The sequence below is a fragment of the Eulemur rufifrons genome, chromosome 7 (assembly GCF_041146395.1).
Source record: "Eulemur rufifrons isolate Redbay chromosome 7, OSU_ERuf_1, whole genome shotgun sequence".
NCBI lineage: Eukaryota > Metazoa > Chordata > Mammalia > Primates > Lemuridae > Eulemur > Eulemur rufifrons.
In genome coordinates this window covers 24,789,438-24,805,124 of record NC_090989.1, presented here as the reverse complement: position 1 = coordinate 24,805,124, position 15,687 = coordinate 24,789,438, and the positions used below count along the sequence as shown (strand labels likewise).

Sequence of the window (15,687 nt, the reverse complement as noted above, 5' to 3'; positions counted from 1 at the left end):
TATGCACCCAGGTTGGATGACAGTCATCTCCTTTAGAATAGAGGATAATTTCAACTGAAAATAAGGAAATATATTTTATTAATAAACAATGTTCACGTATGTATATCTAGATACCAAAGAAGCCTCAATTAAATTTCCTTCTGTTATCCACTTGCTATTGGGAGAGAAGCAGTTTCCTGGATGCTTTCTAGTATATCGTTAAGTTTCATCCAACTCTTTCTACATCTACGGTACTCATTAGTGAAAATCCATATTCAAAATAGTTCACCTTTCTAAGGTATTGTTAATGGTCTTAGAAATATTAAACAATGCTAATACTCTGTGGTATGTATAAAACTGATTAATTTCTTTTTATCAAGCACAGAAAAGCTTCTGGTTAACATAATAGGCAACGAGAAAATTTAATTGAACTTAGCACCTCCTTCTCCGTGCATTTTTGTTAATCAAAATTTTCATACACAAACACACACATGCAGTGTCTCAGGGTAGAGGGGTAAGTTGTTTAATCATTAGACAGAATGAGCAGTGAATCCATACTTTGTCCAAATATATTTACAGAAATTGGAGAGAAATGGAATTACTGTCTTGGCCTTTGGTCTTGAAGTCTAAGCTAGGTTAGTCTTCTGTTCAGGAAGAATGACAATGTCATGATCCTGTGTCTTTCTCTCAGCCCAGTGAGGTATAAATGGATGGGTTTATAGCTACCACACTGACAAAAAGAACTCATTTCCCCCCAATTTATGCCCAATAATATGGCCTTTTTTCTTGTTGAAAAGTCCATTTTTTTTTTCTTGCTTTCTCCTTTCCAGACTGCAATTTAAAGTGGGCTGCTGAGAGTAAGGATACAAAAAGGTATGGAATTAAAACCTATCAAATTCCTAGCAGTGTGGCAGACAATTCCATATACAATACCTCATTTGACCATAAATGAGGGTTAGACAATGTTATCAGATAGGATCAAATAGATACTGTTTGAGACTATCTGAAGACTAATGTGTCAAATAACTTTCAAGATTATATGGCTAGTATGTGGTAGCATTCAAATATGACCGGCCTCAAACACCTACCTTCCTTTCCAGTCCATGTACAATTAGTCTAAGAACAGATCTTAGTACTCACCTGGGTGCTATTATTAAGCTACCATTAGGTGTTGTGCTCAATTTAACAAATGGTCCACCTTCGGTTGAGAAGATTGGCGTTGATGAGTTTTCACTCCTAGGAAAAAAGGACATGCAGACTAAAGAAAAACACAAACAAAAAAACATAAGCTACGTTTTTATTTCTTTAATGCTGTGCACATTGAAAGAAATTATGAGATTCCATACAAAGAGATCAACATTTTAATGTAAAACTTCAAATGTTTTCCTATATAAAGGATGATGCAAATCACTAGAATACTCAGAATGACTTGTCATTTTAACATTTGCATAATACCTCTAGTCTTTTGTTTGCACACTTATATATTATTTTCCAAGATTAAAATCATTGCATTTACCACTTGGTTTTCTTATTATTTTTAAATTTGACTTTTCTGTGTTGTCCAATAGTTTCCATAATGACCAATTTGAATGACCATTTGGCAGAATTGCTGCACCATAATTTATTAAGTCTTTCTTGTGTTGAATATAATTCATCTTTCAAAAATTGCATGTGGCCCAAGAATACCATAGAAAGAAATTGTGGAACCTGGGAAAAATAGGTCCAATATTGGTCAGACTAAAGAGAGCAATACAAATTTGCTCTCATCAAAAGAGGAGGAAGAGTGGGAAGGAATCATGATATTCTTTTTTCTTCCTTAGCAACCTAGAAAACAACATAGAAAAAGAAAGATCTTCAGTGTTTATTTTTCAAAGTTTTCTTTTTTTTTTTTTTGCTCTTGATATTATTCGATTCAAAGGCTAATGAGCCTTAATTTAAATCAGAAGCCATGTTATCGCTCTAAAAGAGAAAGTATGTAGCCTGGACTTGTGTCAATCTGTGAGCCATCACAGGGTGGAGAAAGAGACACCTCCCTGTAATAAAAGACAAGCCCCTAGGCTTTCCTTTCTCTGACAACTTGTTATACCCATGCTCTCAACTGTGAGCTTTAATTGAAGATTTCTCTTAATTAACCTAATGCTCTTCGTTAGACTCAGCTGGAGACCTTCAGCTTTCAATTCCTCATTTTGTTTACTGCCTTTTATTTATTGAAGATTTTAATTTTCATGTAAAAATGTGCCTTTAGGCTGGAAACATCTTGGTTCCTGCCAATTTCTACTGTTCAGCCAGGTGATGATGTGGTTTCTAACTTTTGGAGTAGCGTGATGGACAAACCCATTGCCTCTTTAAAAGACCCTTTTATATCTGTGCACAGGGAGTTTTCACTGAGCACTCAAAGCTGTTAATGATCAATTAGAAGAAAAGAACTAGATACAGGGTGGTTCTTCACTCTTTCAATGCCTTGAATAAGCTAAGTGTTTGGTACCTTTCATCTACAGAACGGAACAGAGAGTAGGGGCAAGGGAGGCTCTATCTAATGTCCCAGAATTTAGCATCTTGAACTTTTATTTTATAAACAGGTACAAGTGACTCAAGCACACAAAGCCATTACCACTTCTTTAATAAAGCCTGAAATGAATTTATGAAAAGAAAGATGAGCCTTGTTATTGTTAGAGATTAAGCTGCTTCCTCCATGTGGGCAAAAGAATCATCTCCAGTATTTATATAAAATGTATTTGTTATAGCTTAGAAAACAAAACAGGCATGAAAACTTCAAAGGGCAGCAGAGGATGTAGAAGGTCTGGAATGTACGAATGCAGTTTATATTTAAGGACCCGCACATTTGGGAAAGACAGAATGTGGATGAAAATAGATCTTACAGGACTTTGAATTTTAGCATTGGCATAGTTCTGGTAAAATTTATCATAGCAATGTTGGCTTTCAAAAATAACAGGATATGCTTCTCCAATTTGAAGACTAGAAGGATCATTGGAATTGATTGATTAGTGACCATCTTTGCTGCAAGGGCATAGTTGGTGGGTCATAATTACTCTCCTATCTCCCTTCTAGACAGCTCTCTTCTTGCATTTGTTAACATTCCCAGTCTCATCATTCTGCTGAATGCTGTCATGTGTTGAATATTCTTCTAAGTAGTTTTCTGTGTCCCTGACTCCCATGACATATTCTCAAAGTGTGTTCTCTAGACAAGCAGCATTAGCCTCAGGAGAGAGGAAACCTATCATATTAGACACACAAATACCCTAGCCTCACTCCAGGCCAACTTACTGTGAAACTCTGGAGGTGGGGGGTTTCAGCAATCTGGTTTTAACAAGCTCTGCTTGTGATTTTGGTGCCCACTATAGTCAGGGAACCACTGTCATAGCTAAACAGGGTATCTTTTTCTTCTACCTGTACAAGGCTCTGCTTTTTGACTTTCAAAATGACTTATAGTTACCTGATAATCTGTTAGAAGCACTCAAGACTAAATGGAAGAATACCTTGAAGGGTACATCATTAAAAATATATTTCAGAGATGTGGATTTTAGACTCTTCAATTATGTATAGCTATCCTCCTTCCCTAGCCCTTGGATATCTCTTTTCAGACCGAGGCTGAAGGAATGCATTAATTTCTCAGAAAATTCAAATCAAAATCTGGACAAAAATTGAATTGAAAAAATATTGGGAAATTATTTTTAAATCTTTTTTTATGCAGCCTACTTATTATGCATTTACTACTATCATACACTACAATGGAATTGGTGGTGATTTTATTTTTTTAACATGTCTATTCTAGAAGAAAGAAAGACTAGAGACAAATCTTTGAAAATAATAGATATTAAGTAAATACCCAATTATTCTACCCTGGGATTCTCAAATGCTGCTCCATGGTGACATCTTCACCACTCAGTGGAGAAAACTAGGGATACACATAAACGCAGAAATAAGACACATGTAATCTTATGAGATTATTTTTTCTACAGTTTTAGTTTCAAATTTAATATGAGAAAGCCGATGTATTTTTGCAACAGTGTTTTGTTATTTAGAATAGCTGACAAATCACTGTTTCAAAAAAAATGTATGTCCATCCAATACCTAATGAGTACAATGCACACTATCTTGGTGATGGGAACACTTATGACTTTGACTCAAATGGCAAAAAAGCAATTCATATAATCAAAATGTTTGTACCCCCGTAATACTCTGAAATAAAAAAATTAAATTTTATGTACACACACAAATTTATGAATTTCTAACACATTAATAATTAGCCTTTTGTACCAACTATTGTTATCAACAATCCTGTAAGGACTGTCAGAACATACAAACATTTTTCCAGGTGTCAGTGCTATACGTTAGAATTTGAAATTTGAGACAGACTACCTGTATTTCATATCCTGCCAAGTTAAACTCACCCTTTTTCCGACTGAACACAACTTATTTTCATTTTTATTCACAGTAAACAGAACACAATGCAGCAGCAGAAGTTTACAACAAACTATTCCTTATTTTAAGAAATGATGGGCAATAAATAGTACATTAAAATGTTTTGGCAAAATAAAAGATTAACAACCCTATGTTAGTCATCATTTATTTCTTAAAGACAAAAATCTCAGAACTACTGAAAAATTGAATTAAGAGAGAATGCATTATATTAAATTCTGCAAGTCAAGCACTGCAATTGAGGCTCTTCCTGCATCGGTTTCCTTTTCTTACAAGAAAATTAGTTGTTAATTTTTGGAGAGGCACTCAGTGAAGATTACAACTTGTGTGTGCATTTTCTAAATCTCAAAAATGTTCCAGATCTGCAGATTTACATAATTTCATCACACACTTATATAGCTCTTTGAAATCAGTGGAAGTTCAGTATCACATAGAAACACCATATAGCATTACCCTGTTGACATACTGATGCCTCCTGGCACCCTATTTCTAAACCTTTATGACCATTTTTATGGGTTATGTAACCTCAAAGGGACTTCAGGAGAACTTTATTCCATGTGAGAAAAGAAGCAAATAGATGCAGCCATTACCATTTTTGAGGTCATAGATGGAATGTAAAAATATACACAGCAGAATCCTAGGGAGAGAAGAAAGGATATCCCCAGGCTCCTTGCATGGTATTAAATCTTCTGCCTCTCTTCTTAGGCCCTGGTTAGGTTTCTTCTCTTTTGTCTCGCTCCTCACACTGTATTTGCTGTGATAAGAATTCTTCCCTGGAGCAGGAGCTTAGGTAGGGATGTTTTAAGCCTTTGGACACACTAAAGCTAAAAAAGAATAATAATGCATGCTGCAAATACTGCAGCAAGGCACTGTAGCTCATTTCACACCCCAAAAGGTTTAAGTAATGAATAGAGCCAGATGGGATTAGTCTGAAAAGGGTTTTGGAGAAAGATGGACCTTTCTTTTCAGATTGGAGGTAAGAAGGGGATTGATTTAGTAGGACAGAAGGCAGGGGAGAGTGTTTTCATAGGCAGAGGAATGGTGGATGGAAGGGATTCAATGGCAAATCATCCCATGAGGAGAGTAAAGGCATGAGGCACGTAGATAAACATCCTGAACTGCACAAATTTCAATGACAATTGCTTATTCATTTACCACATTTATAGCAATACACCTAGCCCTAGCATAGTTTCTAGCAAACAGGTAAGTTTAATTACTTTTAGATTTTCTGACCTCAACCCTTAAAAGTTGGTGATACTTACTCAGAAGTAAAGACATGCTAATAAAATTTATTTTAACCTAATCATTTTCTGCCTTTGTGCAAGCTACTGCATTAAGAGCAAGAGAGAATTTGATGGATGAGGCCAGTAACTGCTCTATTCTTACAGATATAATGGCATTCCAAAGGAAACAAACTGCTAACATCTCCTCCCTACTAAAAACATGGCTGAGAGAAGTGATTCTTCTAGGAGACTGTCACAGAGACAGGTTCTGTCCCTGGACAACATCTTGGACATCTTGGGGAACGTGAGCTACTTTAACATTAGTTCCTCAACTGCTGTTAGAGTTTAGTTTGTTAGTTTTGAGTAGGAGGCATGTGACAATGCACATCCACATTTGCTATGAAGTTTTCTCAGTGCATATATTTTCATTGGATTATGACTTTGTAAGGACATATATGTGAAATTTCCCTCAGAATTTAGTGTCAAGCAAAACTTGTCTTCCCTATGGAACTGGTAGCATATATCTTATCTCATAATGAAAGTTGTATGATGTTTAATGTTTTTCATTTTGCATGGGTTTCCAAGAATCTCAGATATGTTAGTAACTACACTGACCTTGCATGTTTTGTAGATTTGCCTCTTTATTTCTTTGGACTTTATTTTCATATAGAATTCTATTAACCTTACTGCATATGCTCTTTGTTTTATACACTGCAGTTTTATACAGTACAGTTTCTTTTTGAAAAAAAGAAGAGAAAATAAAAGATAATCATGGAGAAAAGAAGGAAAAGAATAGGATGTGAGAAAGGAAGAAAGAAAATAAGGAAAGGGGGAAGAAGAAGGAAAAATTAAAGAAAAGAGGAGAAGGAATATTATTTCATTGGATTTTATCAATTTTGTTAAAAAGTTTTCCTAGGTTTCATAGAATATACAGCATTAACTGTAGGCTTAGCAGTTGGAAACACTTTTTAGAAGAGAAATAGAATGGGCAAGGAAAGTTTCATTGTAAGTTTCATAATCCTAAAGTTTTCTCCTGTCCTTATCTGTTTCTGTTTTAGAATATAGAAGCCTCCTCTTACCCCAAATAATGTGATCTAAGAAATGATAAAGGACATTACCCTTGGGAAAATATGTTCTTTTGTTGTTTTTATATGACAGACAATATCTATATGTTGCAGAAAATTATTGGTAGGCAATTAGTAATTCTACCAAAACATAACAGAGATTTTCTTATTCTTTTGTGTGTATAATTATATCCTCAGTAATTTCCTGACTACATAAATCTCTGCTGGATGACAAAATACCCATTAAAAAGTGTAAGCCAAAATAGGAGTTAAAGACAAAAAGAATTCTATTTAATGATGTCATTGTGATATTTCTGATAGAGGTTTTTAAAAATTCTCTACTTTTGTTTTGATTTATGATGGGGAGTGGGGGAGGTTCCAGAAAAGACAAAATAGGTTAGTGTCAAAATGACAAGCTAAGAAACACCCTGGATGGTCAGAGATGTTTCTAAATGGGGTGTTTAAACCTGGTTGCAATAGAAAAAAAGTTTTTTGATTGGGGTTGTGTGTGTTTATGTGTGTGTGTGTGTGTGTGTGTGTGTGTATAGCTTTGTCTGTTTTTAATATCAGGTAAGATCAAACCACCAAAGTTTGGAGATATTTTGTACAAGCTCTATATTTTCTACCAAAACAAATACACAAAGGTTGGTGAGTGTTTTTGGTATGAGAGAACTACTTTGTCAGAATCATCTGGGATTCTTTAGAGAGCAAAGAAAGACCTCTGGGTCTCATTCCAGCCAAGGTACTTAAGCCCTTAGCCTGGGTTCTACAGAGCCTTTGGTAGTCCATGATAACATGTAGGGGGATTGTAGTCGCATGAAAAATAATTACATTTTATTTTTAATAAGCTTTAATTGAAATTTAGTTTTTCCTTCCAATATAGAGTCAGGTGGCTGGTCATAATATTATTAACAGCACCTATAATATTGTCACCAAAACAAACTACAGATACTTTCATATCATTGCAGTTGCTGGAGGTATATAAAATATTATTTATGTTCATCTTTGATATTATAGCAATCATTAGAACCACCAGTATATCTTATTTTATTTCATACATTAATAAATAAATATATCTCCATATAATATTTTTAATGTTTTGATAATTATTTATTAATGTACTTTTGTATATCTTATTTTATACCCTTAAAAATATGAACCTGAGAAGTTGGTAGATTTTCCTAGACTGCCAAAAGTGACAAGAGAAGCTTAAGAACACTTAGATAGTGGTTCTCAAACTTTAGCATGCATCTGAATCACCTGAAGGGCTCATTAAATCACAGTTTGCTGGGCCCTACTCTAGACTTCCAGATTCAGTAGGTCGAAGGTGGGGTTCTAGAATTTACACTTCTATAAATGCATCCCAGGTGATTACTTGCTGTTGGCCTGGTCTTATAATCACACACTGAGAACCATTCAGCTAGACCACTCTGAATCCAAGGATCTGGGGCAGAGACCAACGATTCTACTGTACAATCAGGTTACACATCCAAGCACTGATGTAGTGTTGGGATTATAAATAGGTGGTGCATTTGCTGTTACTCCCTTGCCCATAGCAGGCATAATTACCTAATCACTGTGTTTTTCCCAACCCTGTTAGATAATAAACCATTAAAGATCAATCTTAGAAACTTATCAAATTATGGTAGTTTGATATTAATTATTTGCTCTTTAATTATTTTTAATTAATTCATTTTAATTTTGAAATAGGGAAAACATCATAGTGCTTCAGGTAAATGATGCTTCAGGTTAAATGTGCTTCAGGTAAATGATGAGCTTTTTAGTTAAGTCAATTAAACCAAAGTAAAATAAATTTTTTATATCATCTTGCCCAAAGCTTTTTTCACCCCACCCTACCCTAGTAACATAGCTAAGAATAAAATAAAAAGTATGTTTACTGTTGAAGTTGTAAATTAAAAATAAAAAATGTTATAAAATATTATATCATTCTGTATAAAATCAGCAAATTCAAAAGAATCATTTAAAGCCAAAAGTAGTAGTTATATTTTTTCTACTAATTCCCAGATGCTGTCTTTGTTGTTATTAAGATATTTTGTGTTCTGAATTGTAATATTAATAAATTAAGGCTTTCTAGACATAGTTAAAAATTTTGGAACACTGTTGGAAAATATGAACAAGAACACAATCACTGTCTACCTACTTCTTAAATTAGTATAAAACATAAGTTTTATTTCCAGTTTTCCAGGACTCAGTACTAAGTTGTGTAAATAAATTTGTTGTGGTGCTTACATAGGAATTTAAATAATTTTGGTCTATTTATTTGAAAGGTTTTTTAAAAAAACCACTTTGCCTCTTTCTCCTAATATTTTCAAAATACCTCTGCAATGGCAGAACACTGAAGTAATTCCATTTCTTATTTGTGTTTGGGAACAGAAGGCCTAAGTTGGTGTTTCTGATATGTAAAATGGAGATATCTTGCACAGTACTTTTATGAGATTTAAAATTTAACAGCAATTTCTCACCTTATTAAGATAGAAATAATTAACTGCATTTTTAAGACATTAGTATTTCCTAAATTCTGTAAAGTTTTACAGAGCTAATGGCCTTTCCTAGATTCTAATGGCTCAGCAAGGCCAATCACCTGCATCGTTTATATATTGGGTTAGTAACAGTATCATGCTCTTTCCTGGGAAATACCATTTAAAAAATCACCATTCTATGTTTTTTTTAACATTTATTCTTGCATCAGTATAAAATGTTTTCTTTCACACTTTGATCCAAGAAGTGAAAATGTTATTCAAAGTACTTTTTACTTAAGCCTGCTATAAATGGCAGGGAATAAAAATGTTTAATATAAAAGAAGGAAAGGCTAATGAAATAGGCCTTGTATGATTTACTAGAATCTGTGGGGAATTGCATTTTGTACCCTATCTGCATAAATAATCTTGAGAGACTACAGTGCCTTTTTAATAAATTGACTCCTAAATTACTTTCCACTGTACCAAACACACATCATTTAAACTCACTAAGTTTTCTTTCAGTTACCATGAACCAGTCTAGACAAATTCTCATTAAGGCTATAACTTTCTTTCAATTACTACAGCACTATGGAGACTATTTAATAAGCACAGGCTCAAAGATTAAAGTCTTTGCAGAGATTACCTGACTCATTTCTGAAGAAAGAAAGCGCCTGACCTTCATCAAAAATATTGCATCCAAGGCGGTGGGATGCAATACTTGCTTTACACACACTAAAAAAGCTAGTTCTTTGTCCCTGTCTCCAGATGGAAGGACTGTGATTCATAGGAAATGAGGTCAGTGAACTAAAGGGTAAAATCTGGCTGGGAGAAAAAAACATGTAAATAAATAGTACACAGTATGTGGAATTGGCTGTCATCCACTCAGCTCAGGTCCTTTTCTAGAAAGTCTTCCCTGACGTGCACAAATTGAGTTAAGTTCTCCTACAGCACATTGTATTTACCACATTATATTGTAATTACCTATTTATGTGTCTATTCCCACCACATAAGCATTTGAAGCAAGAAATATGCCTTATTTATCCATAGAACAGACACGATATCATCACTAATGCTTAGATTTCTGATCCAGGAGTAATCAAAATAATATCTTTATATTATATACTGTTAAAATGTAATAAAGGAAATGCTTCCTTTCTAATGTATTCTGCCCTGCAACTGTAGGAATCAGCATTATGCTCACACTCAACATATTTCATTTGAATTCATTGAAAAAAAACGGTCAAAGGAAGGTGTTAATCATTTTGACAATTTTAAATGACTCATCTTAACTCCATATATCCTTCAGGAAGTAATTTAGTTAAGATTCACAAACCAAAGTGAAAAGAACGGCTATGTTTATAATCATATGGTGATGCTGAGAAAGGTGATGAATTGGGACACAAAGCCCCCAGGCAGTTGAAGGTCAATCATCCAGGGCAGTCAGATGCATCAATTGTGGAAAGAAGGTCAAGTTACCAATCTCCTTAGCTTAATCTTTACAAACTAAGTTCCCATGTCTGCAAACAGTTCCTCAGCGTTAGGGGCAACTTTGGCAGTTGATGCAAAGGACTTCCTAGGAACTCACCTCTCTGAATTCCCTATTGAAATAAAATCAACATTAAACTAGGAACATGGAATCAATGTCACTTGCCCAATGCTTTGCTTGAAGTGAGAATAAATAAACAACTGTCAGTTTTAGGGTTTCATTGAGTCTTTAACAAAAAATATTATTCCTTTTACAAGCTGCCCTCTTCCAAGAATATTTATGCCTGAAAGCTCCCCATGTTGGAAGAGTTTTTGTTAGAATAAAGTCTATAATGTATAATAAAAAGGATTATACACACACACATATATACATATGCTTAAAGTATAGAATAATTCCCACATAAACCAAATTGATGATTATTTACATAGTGAACAATAAAATTCACTTCCTCTCTTTGCTCTTGATAGAAATTGTCTTCCTGTTGATGCTGATATCACTTGAATGCGGCTTGGAGCTGGGGCTTCCCATTTTAAATGCATAGCATTTGGGGATATAGGGAAGTTGGGAGCTCTCAATCCAATTGCAAGAAGTTAAATTGGGTATAGAAACAATGACCTCAACACAAAAAAGTCCCTATATGACAAACCCATAGTTAATATCATAGTGCATGGGGAAAAGCTAAAACCTTTTCCTCAAGAACCGAAACAAGACCTGATGCTCACTCTCACCACTGTTATTTATTCAACATAGTACTGGAAATCTTAGGCAGAGCAATTAGAAAAAAGTGAGAGATAAAGTACATCCAAATTGGAAAGGAAGAAGTCAAATTGTCTCTGTTTTCAGATAACATGATCTTATATACAGAAATATACCAAAAACTCATAGAATTGATTAAAAAATTCAGTAAAATTTTAGGATACAAAATCAACCTACAAAACCCAGTAGGGTTTCTATACAGCAACAACCAACTAGATGAAAAAAGAATTGAAGAAAGCAATCCCATTTACAATAGCTATATAAAAAAATGCCTAGGATAAAAGGTCTCTACAACGAAAACAATAAAACACTGATGGAAGAAATTGAAGAAGCCAACAAAAAATGGAAAGCCATCCATATTCATGGAGTGGTAGAATTGATATTATTAAAATGATCATAATTACCCAAAGCAGTCTATAAATTCAGCACAATCCCTGCTGTACTAACTTACATTCCCAACAAGAGTGTGGGATGACATTACCAATGACATTCTTCATAGAAATAGAAAAAAAAAAAAAAAAAAAAAACAACTAAAATTTGTATGGAACCACAAAAGAACCCAAATAGCCAAAGCAATCCTCAGCAAAAAGAACAAAGCTGGAGGCATCACACTAATAGATTTCAAAATATACTACAAAGCTGTAGTAATCAAGATAGCATGGTACTGGCATAAAAACAGATACATTGACCAATGGAACGGAGTAGGAAACCTAGAAATAAATCCATATATTTACAGCCAACTTATTTTTGACAAAGCCGATCAAAACATTCACTGGGGAAAGGGACAGTCTCTTCAATAAAGAGTGACGGGAAATTGGATATCCATACACAAAAGAGTGAAACTAGACACATGTCTCTCACCTGATATAAAAATAAATGCAAAATGGATTAAAGAATTAAATATAACACCCAAAACTATAAAATTACTAGACGAAAACATACAGAAAATGCTTCAGAATGATCTAGAAAAAGATTTTTTTTGGATAAGACCACAAAAGCACAGGCAACAAAAGCAAAAATAGACAAATGAGATTATCTTAAACTAAAAAACGTCTGCACAGCAAAGGAAGCAATCAATAATTTAGAAAGACAACTTACCTAAAGAATGGGAGAAAATATCTGCAAACTATTCAACTGACACAGCATTAACATTCAGAATACATAAGGAGCTCAAACAACTCAGTGGCAAAAAAAAAAAAAAAAATCTGATTAAAAATATGCAAATGATAGGAACAGACATTTACCAAAGGAAGAAATACAAATGGCCAACACATATTTGAAATCAGGGAAATGCAAATCACAACCACAATGAGATATAATCTCATTAATAGTTAGAATGGCTATTAACAAAAAAGCAAAAAAAAAAAATAACAATGCTGGCAAAGATGCAGAGAAAAGGGAACTCTTATACACTGTTGATGGGAATGTAAGTTAGTACAGCCATTTTGGAGAACAGTATGGAGGTTCCTCAAAAAACTACAAATAGAACCATTATATGATCCAATAGTCCCACTAGTGAGCACATATTCAAAGGAAGGGAAATCAGTATGTGGAAGAGATACCTGCACCCGCATGTATATTGCAGCATTATTTATAATAGCCAAGATTTGGAATCAATCTAGGTGTCCATTAACAGATAAGTAGATGAAGAAAATGTGGTTTATATACACAAGGGACTACCATTCGGTCACAAAAATAATGAAATCCTATATTTGCAGCAACATGGATGAGCTTGGAGGACATTATGTCAAGTGAAATAAGCCAGGCACAGAAAATACTGCATGTTCTTATTTGTATACAGAAGCTAATAAAGTTCATCTCATAAAAAAGTAGAGAGTAGAATCATGGTTACCAGAGGTTGGGAAGTGTTGAGTGGATAAAAGGGATAGGGAGAGGTTGGTTAAAGGATGCAAAATTACAGCTAGATAGGAGGAATTAGTTCTAGCGTTCTATAGCACTGTAGGGGGAATATAGTTAACAATAATTTATTATATATTTTTAAATAGCTAGAAGGGAAGATTCTGAATGTTTTCAGGCTAAGAAATGATAAATATTTGAGGTGATGGATATGCTAAATACCTTTATTTGATTACTACACATTGTATGTATGGAAATATCACTATGTACTCCATAAATATGGACAATTATTAGTATTATGCATCAATTTAAAATAAGGAAGTTAGGGGGCATTCCTGACACTCTGAGTGGGACCTCAACACATTTTCATATGGTAAAATATCTACAAGTGGTGGTTGGGTACTATCTTGGCATTTGTATACACTATAATTCTACTGGGCTAGTAGAAATGAAACAGCTTTTATGGACTAGGCTGGAGATCTAAATACCGCATGCAACATTATTTCTAGTGAAAATATGTTTTAGGTTCAAAAATAAAAACAAAACACTTTGAAACGAATTTTTAAAATCTGTCTGTAGCACAAAGACTTTGTTACATGAACTAGTAGTCAGTTAGAAAGAAGAGTCCCTTGTAGGTAAAGCAATCAATTACATTTGATTTTGACGAATTAGGAATAGTTGAGATAACTACTAAATATTGAGAGTATGTGTGTAGGTGTACTTGAATTATTTTTCTTTGTAACTTTATCCTTTTAGAATAAATTAGAAAATCAGTCACTAGTTCAGGAGAGAAGTAAAATGCTGATGACATAGCTGGACAACACTTATTGACATACATTTAGAAGGCTAAGTATATCTATATTTCTTTGCACATATCTATGATATATAATGAATAATTTATAGCTTTATTGAATATTTATTTGGCACTTTTTTTTGGATCAGGATTAGTCTAGATGTTAGTATTACAACAATATATAAAATATACATGGTTCTTACCTTTATAGACCTCATAGTTTAATATGAAAAACTGTTAAATAATACAATGCTGTAAGTGATAAAAATAACCACATGTGACCCAACATAGTGAGGAATTGCCAAATCTTCAAGATCATGTATACACAAAGATCAGAACGGTGGGTTAGAGTTGATAGGTTGTACAATGCAAAAGAAGTAAGTTATTACTATTTATTACCTGCCATTTTTTACCTCACTACTTTTAAGACTGATATGGAGGTAAAAAATGAATATATTGAACTTAAATATTTGATGCAGTATATTACACCATTAGACTGGGAGATATAATAAATTTTTGGTACTTAATAAACTGGAATTTTCATTTGCATTACCTTTCTTGGGAAAGTCTTTAAATTTTGCATATCCTTTCCCACAACAATTGAACTTCTGTAAATTTTCCTAAAGAATTGTCATAAATATATTACAAAGATATAGAAAAAGCATATTCTCTGCAGTACCTTTGTGATTATGTGTATAATGATATAGCACAAAATGGACTATCTCATTTTCTTAAAATCATTAACTAGAAAAAATATATAAAAACATAAGAACTGCTTAGGTATAAGTAGGCTATACAACAGAGCATAATATTTTATATTCATATAATATTTATATATACCTATATTTATGTAATATTTATAAAAAGGCTATGAACAATGGTTATTATTTGAAAATGGTATTAATAAAGATTTTTTATTTTCTTCCTTCTGCTCGTGTATTTTCTAAATAACTTTTATAATTTTAAAATTTCTTAATAAACTCATTTTGCTATCAGTAAAAACATAAGAGCATCTCTTAAAAGAGAGCTGAGTAGAATTACTTACCCTAGTCCCATCAGCTGACAAACATCATCTGAAATCTGGGTGGTCCAGTTCTCAGCGCAAGCTGTATGCCATATGCTCTGGATTCTGAACTGCACCAAACCATTGTTGTTCATTGTGCCATTGTAAAGGCGCACTAAAGACGCAGAGAGTAGAATGGTGGTTATGAGACTGGAAGGTGGGGAAAATGGGAGATGTTGGTCAAAGGGTATAAAGTTCCAGTTAGACAAGAGGAATAAGTTTTTTTTTTTTTTGATCTATTGCATAGCATTGTGATTTTGGTTTGTAATATGTATTGTAGATTTCAAAATTGCAAAATATCAAATTTTCTCACCAGAAAAAATAAGTATTTGATGTGATGGATAGGTGAATTGGCCTGATTTAATCATTCTACATTGTATAGACATACATCATAACATTACTTTGTACCCATTATAATTTATCAATTTATAATAAATTTTTAAAAAAACTAACATAAAACAAAGATGCATTAAATAGATAAGATTGGACAGAGGGTCATTTACTCTAACCAATTGACCTAAATTGGTAAAAGTACATGATGGTCTC

At 33.5% G+C, this 15,687-nt stretch overlaps 1 protein-coding gene across 1 annotated transcript in view; it reads right to left on the bottom strand.

Moving 5' to 3' along the window:
* The window catches only part of TMPRSS15 (transmembrane serine protease 15), a 140,811-nt gene that overhangs the window by 19,014 nt on the left and 106,110 nt on the right, over positions 1 to 15,687 (bottom strand). Inside the window, exons 18-19 of the mRNA XM_069471949.1 lie at positions 15,124 to 15,256; positions 1,120 to 1,215 (exon numbers count right to left, since the gene is read on the bottom strand). Coding sequence (XP_069328050.1) covers positions 1,120 to 1,215; positions 15,124 to 15,256 — 229 coding nt within the window. The remainder of the gene's footprint in view (positions 1 to 1,119; positions 1,216 to 15,123; positions 15,257 to 15,687) is intronic.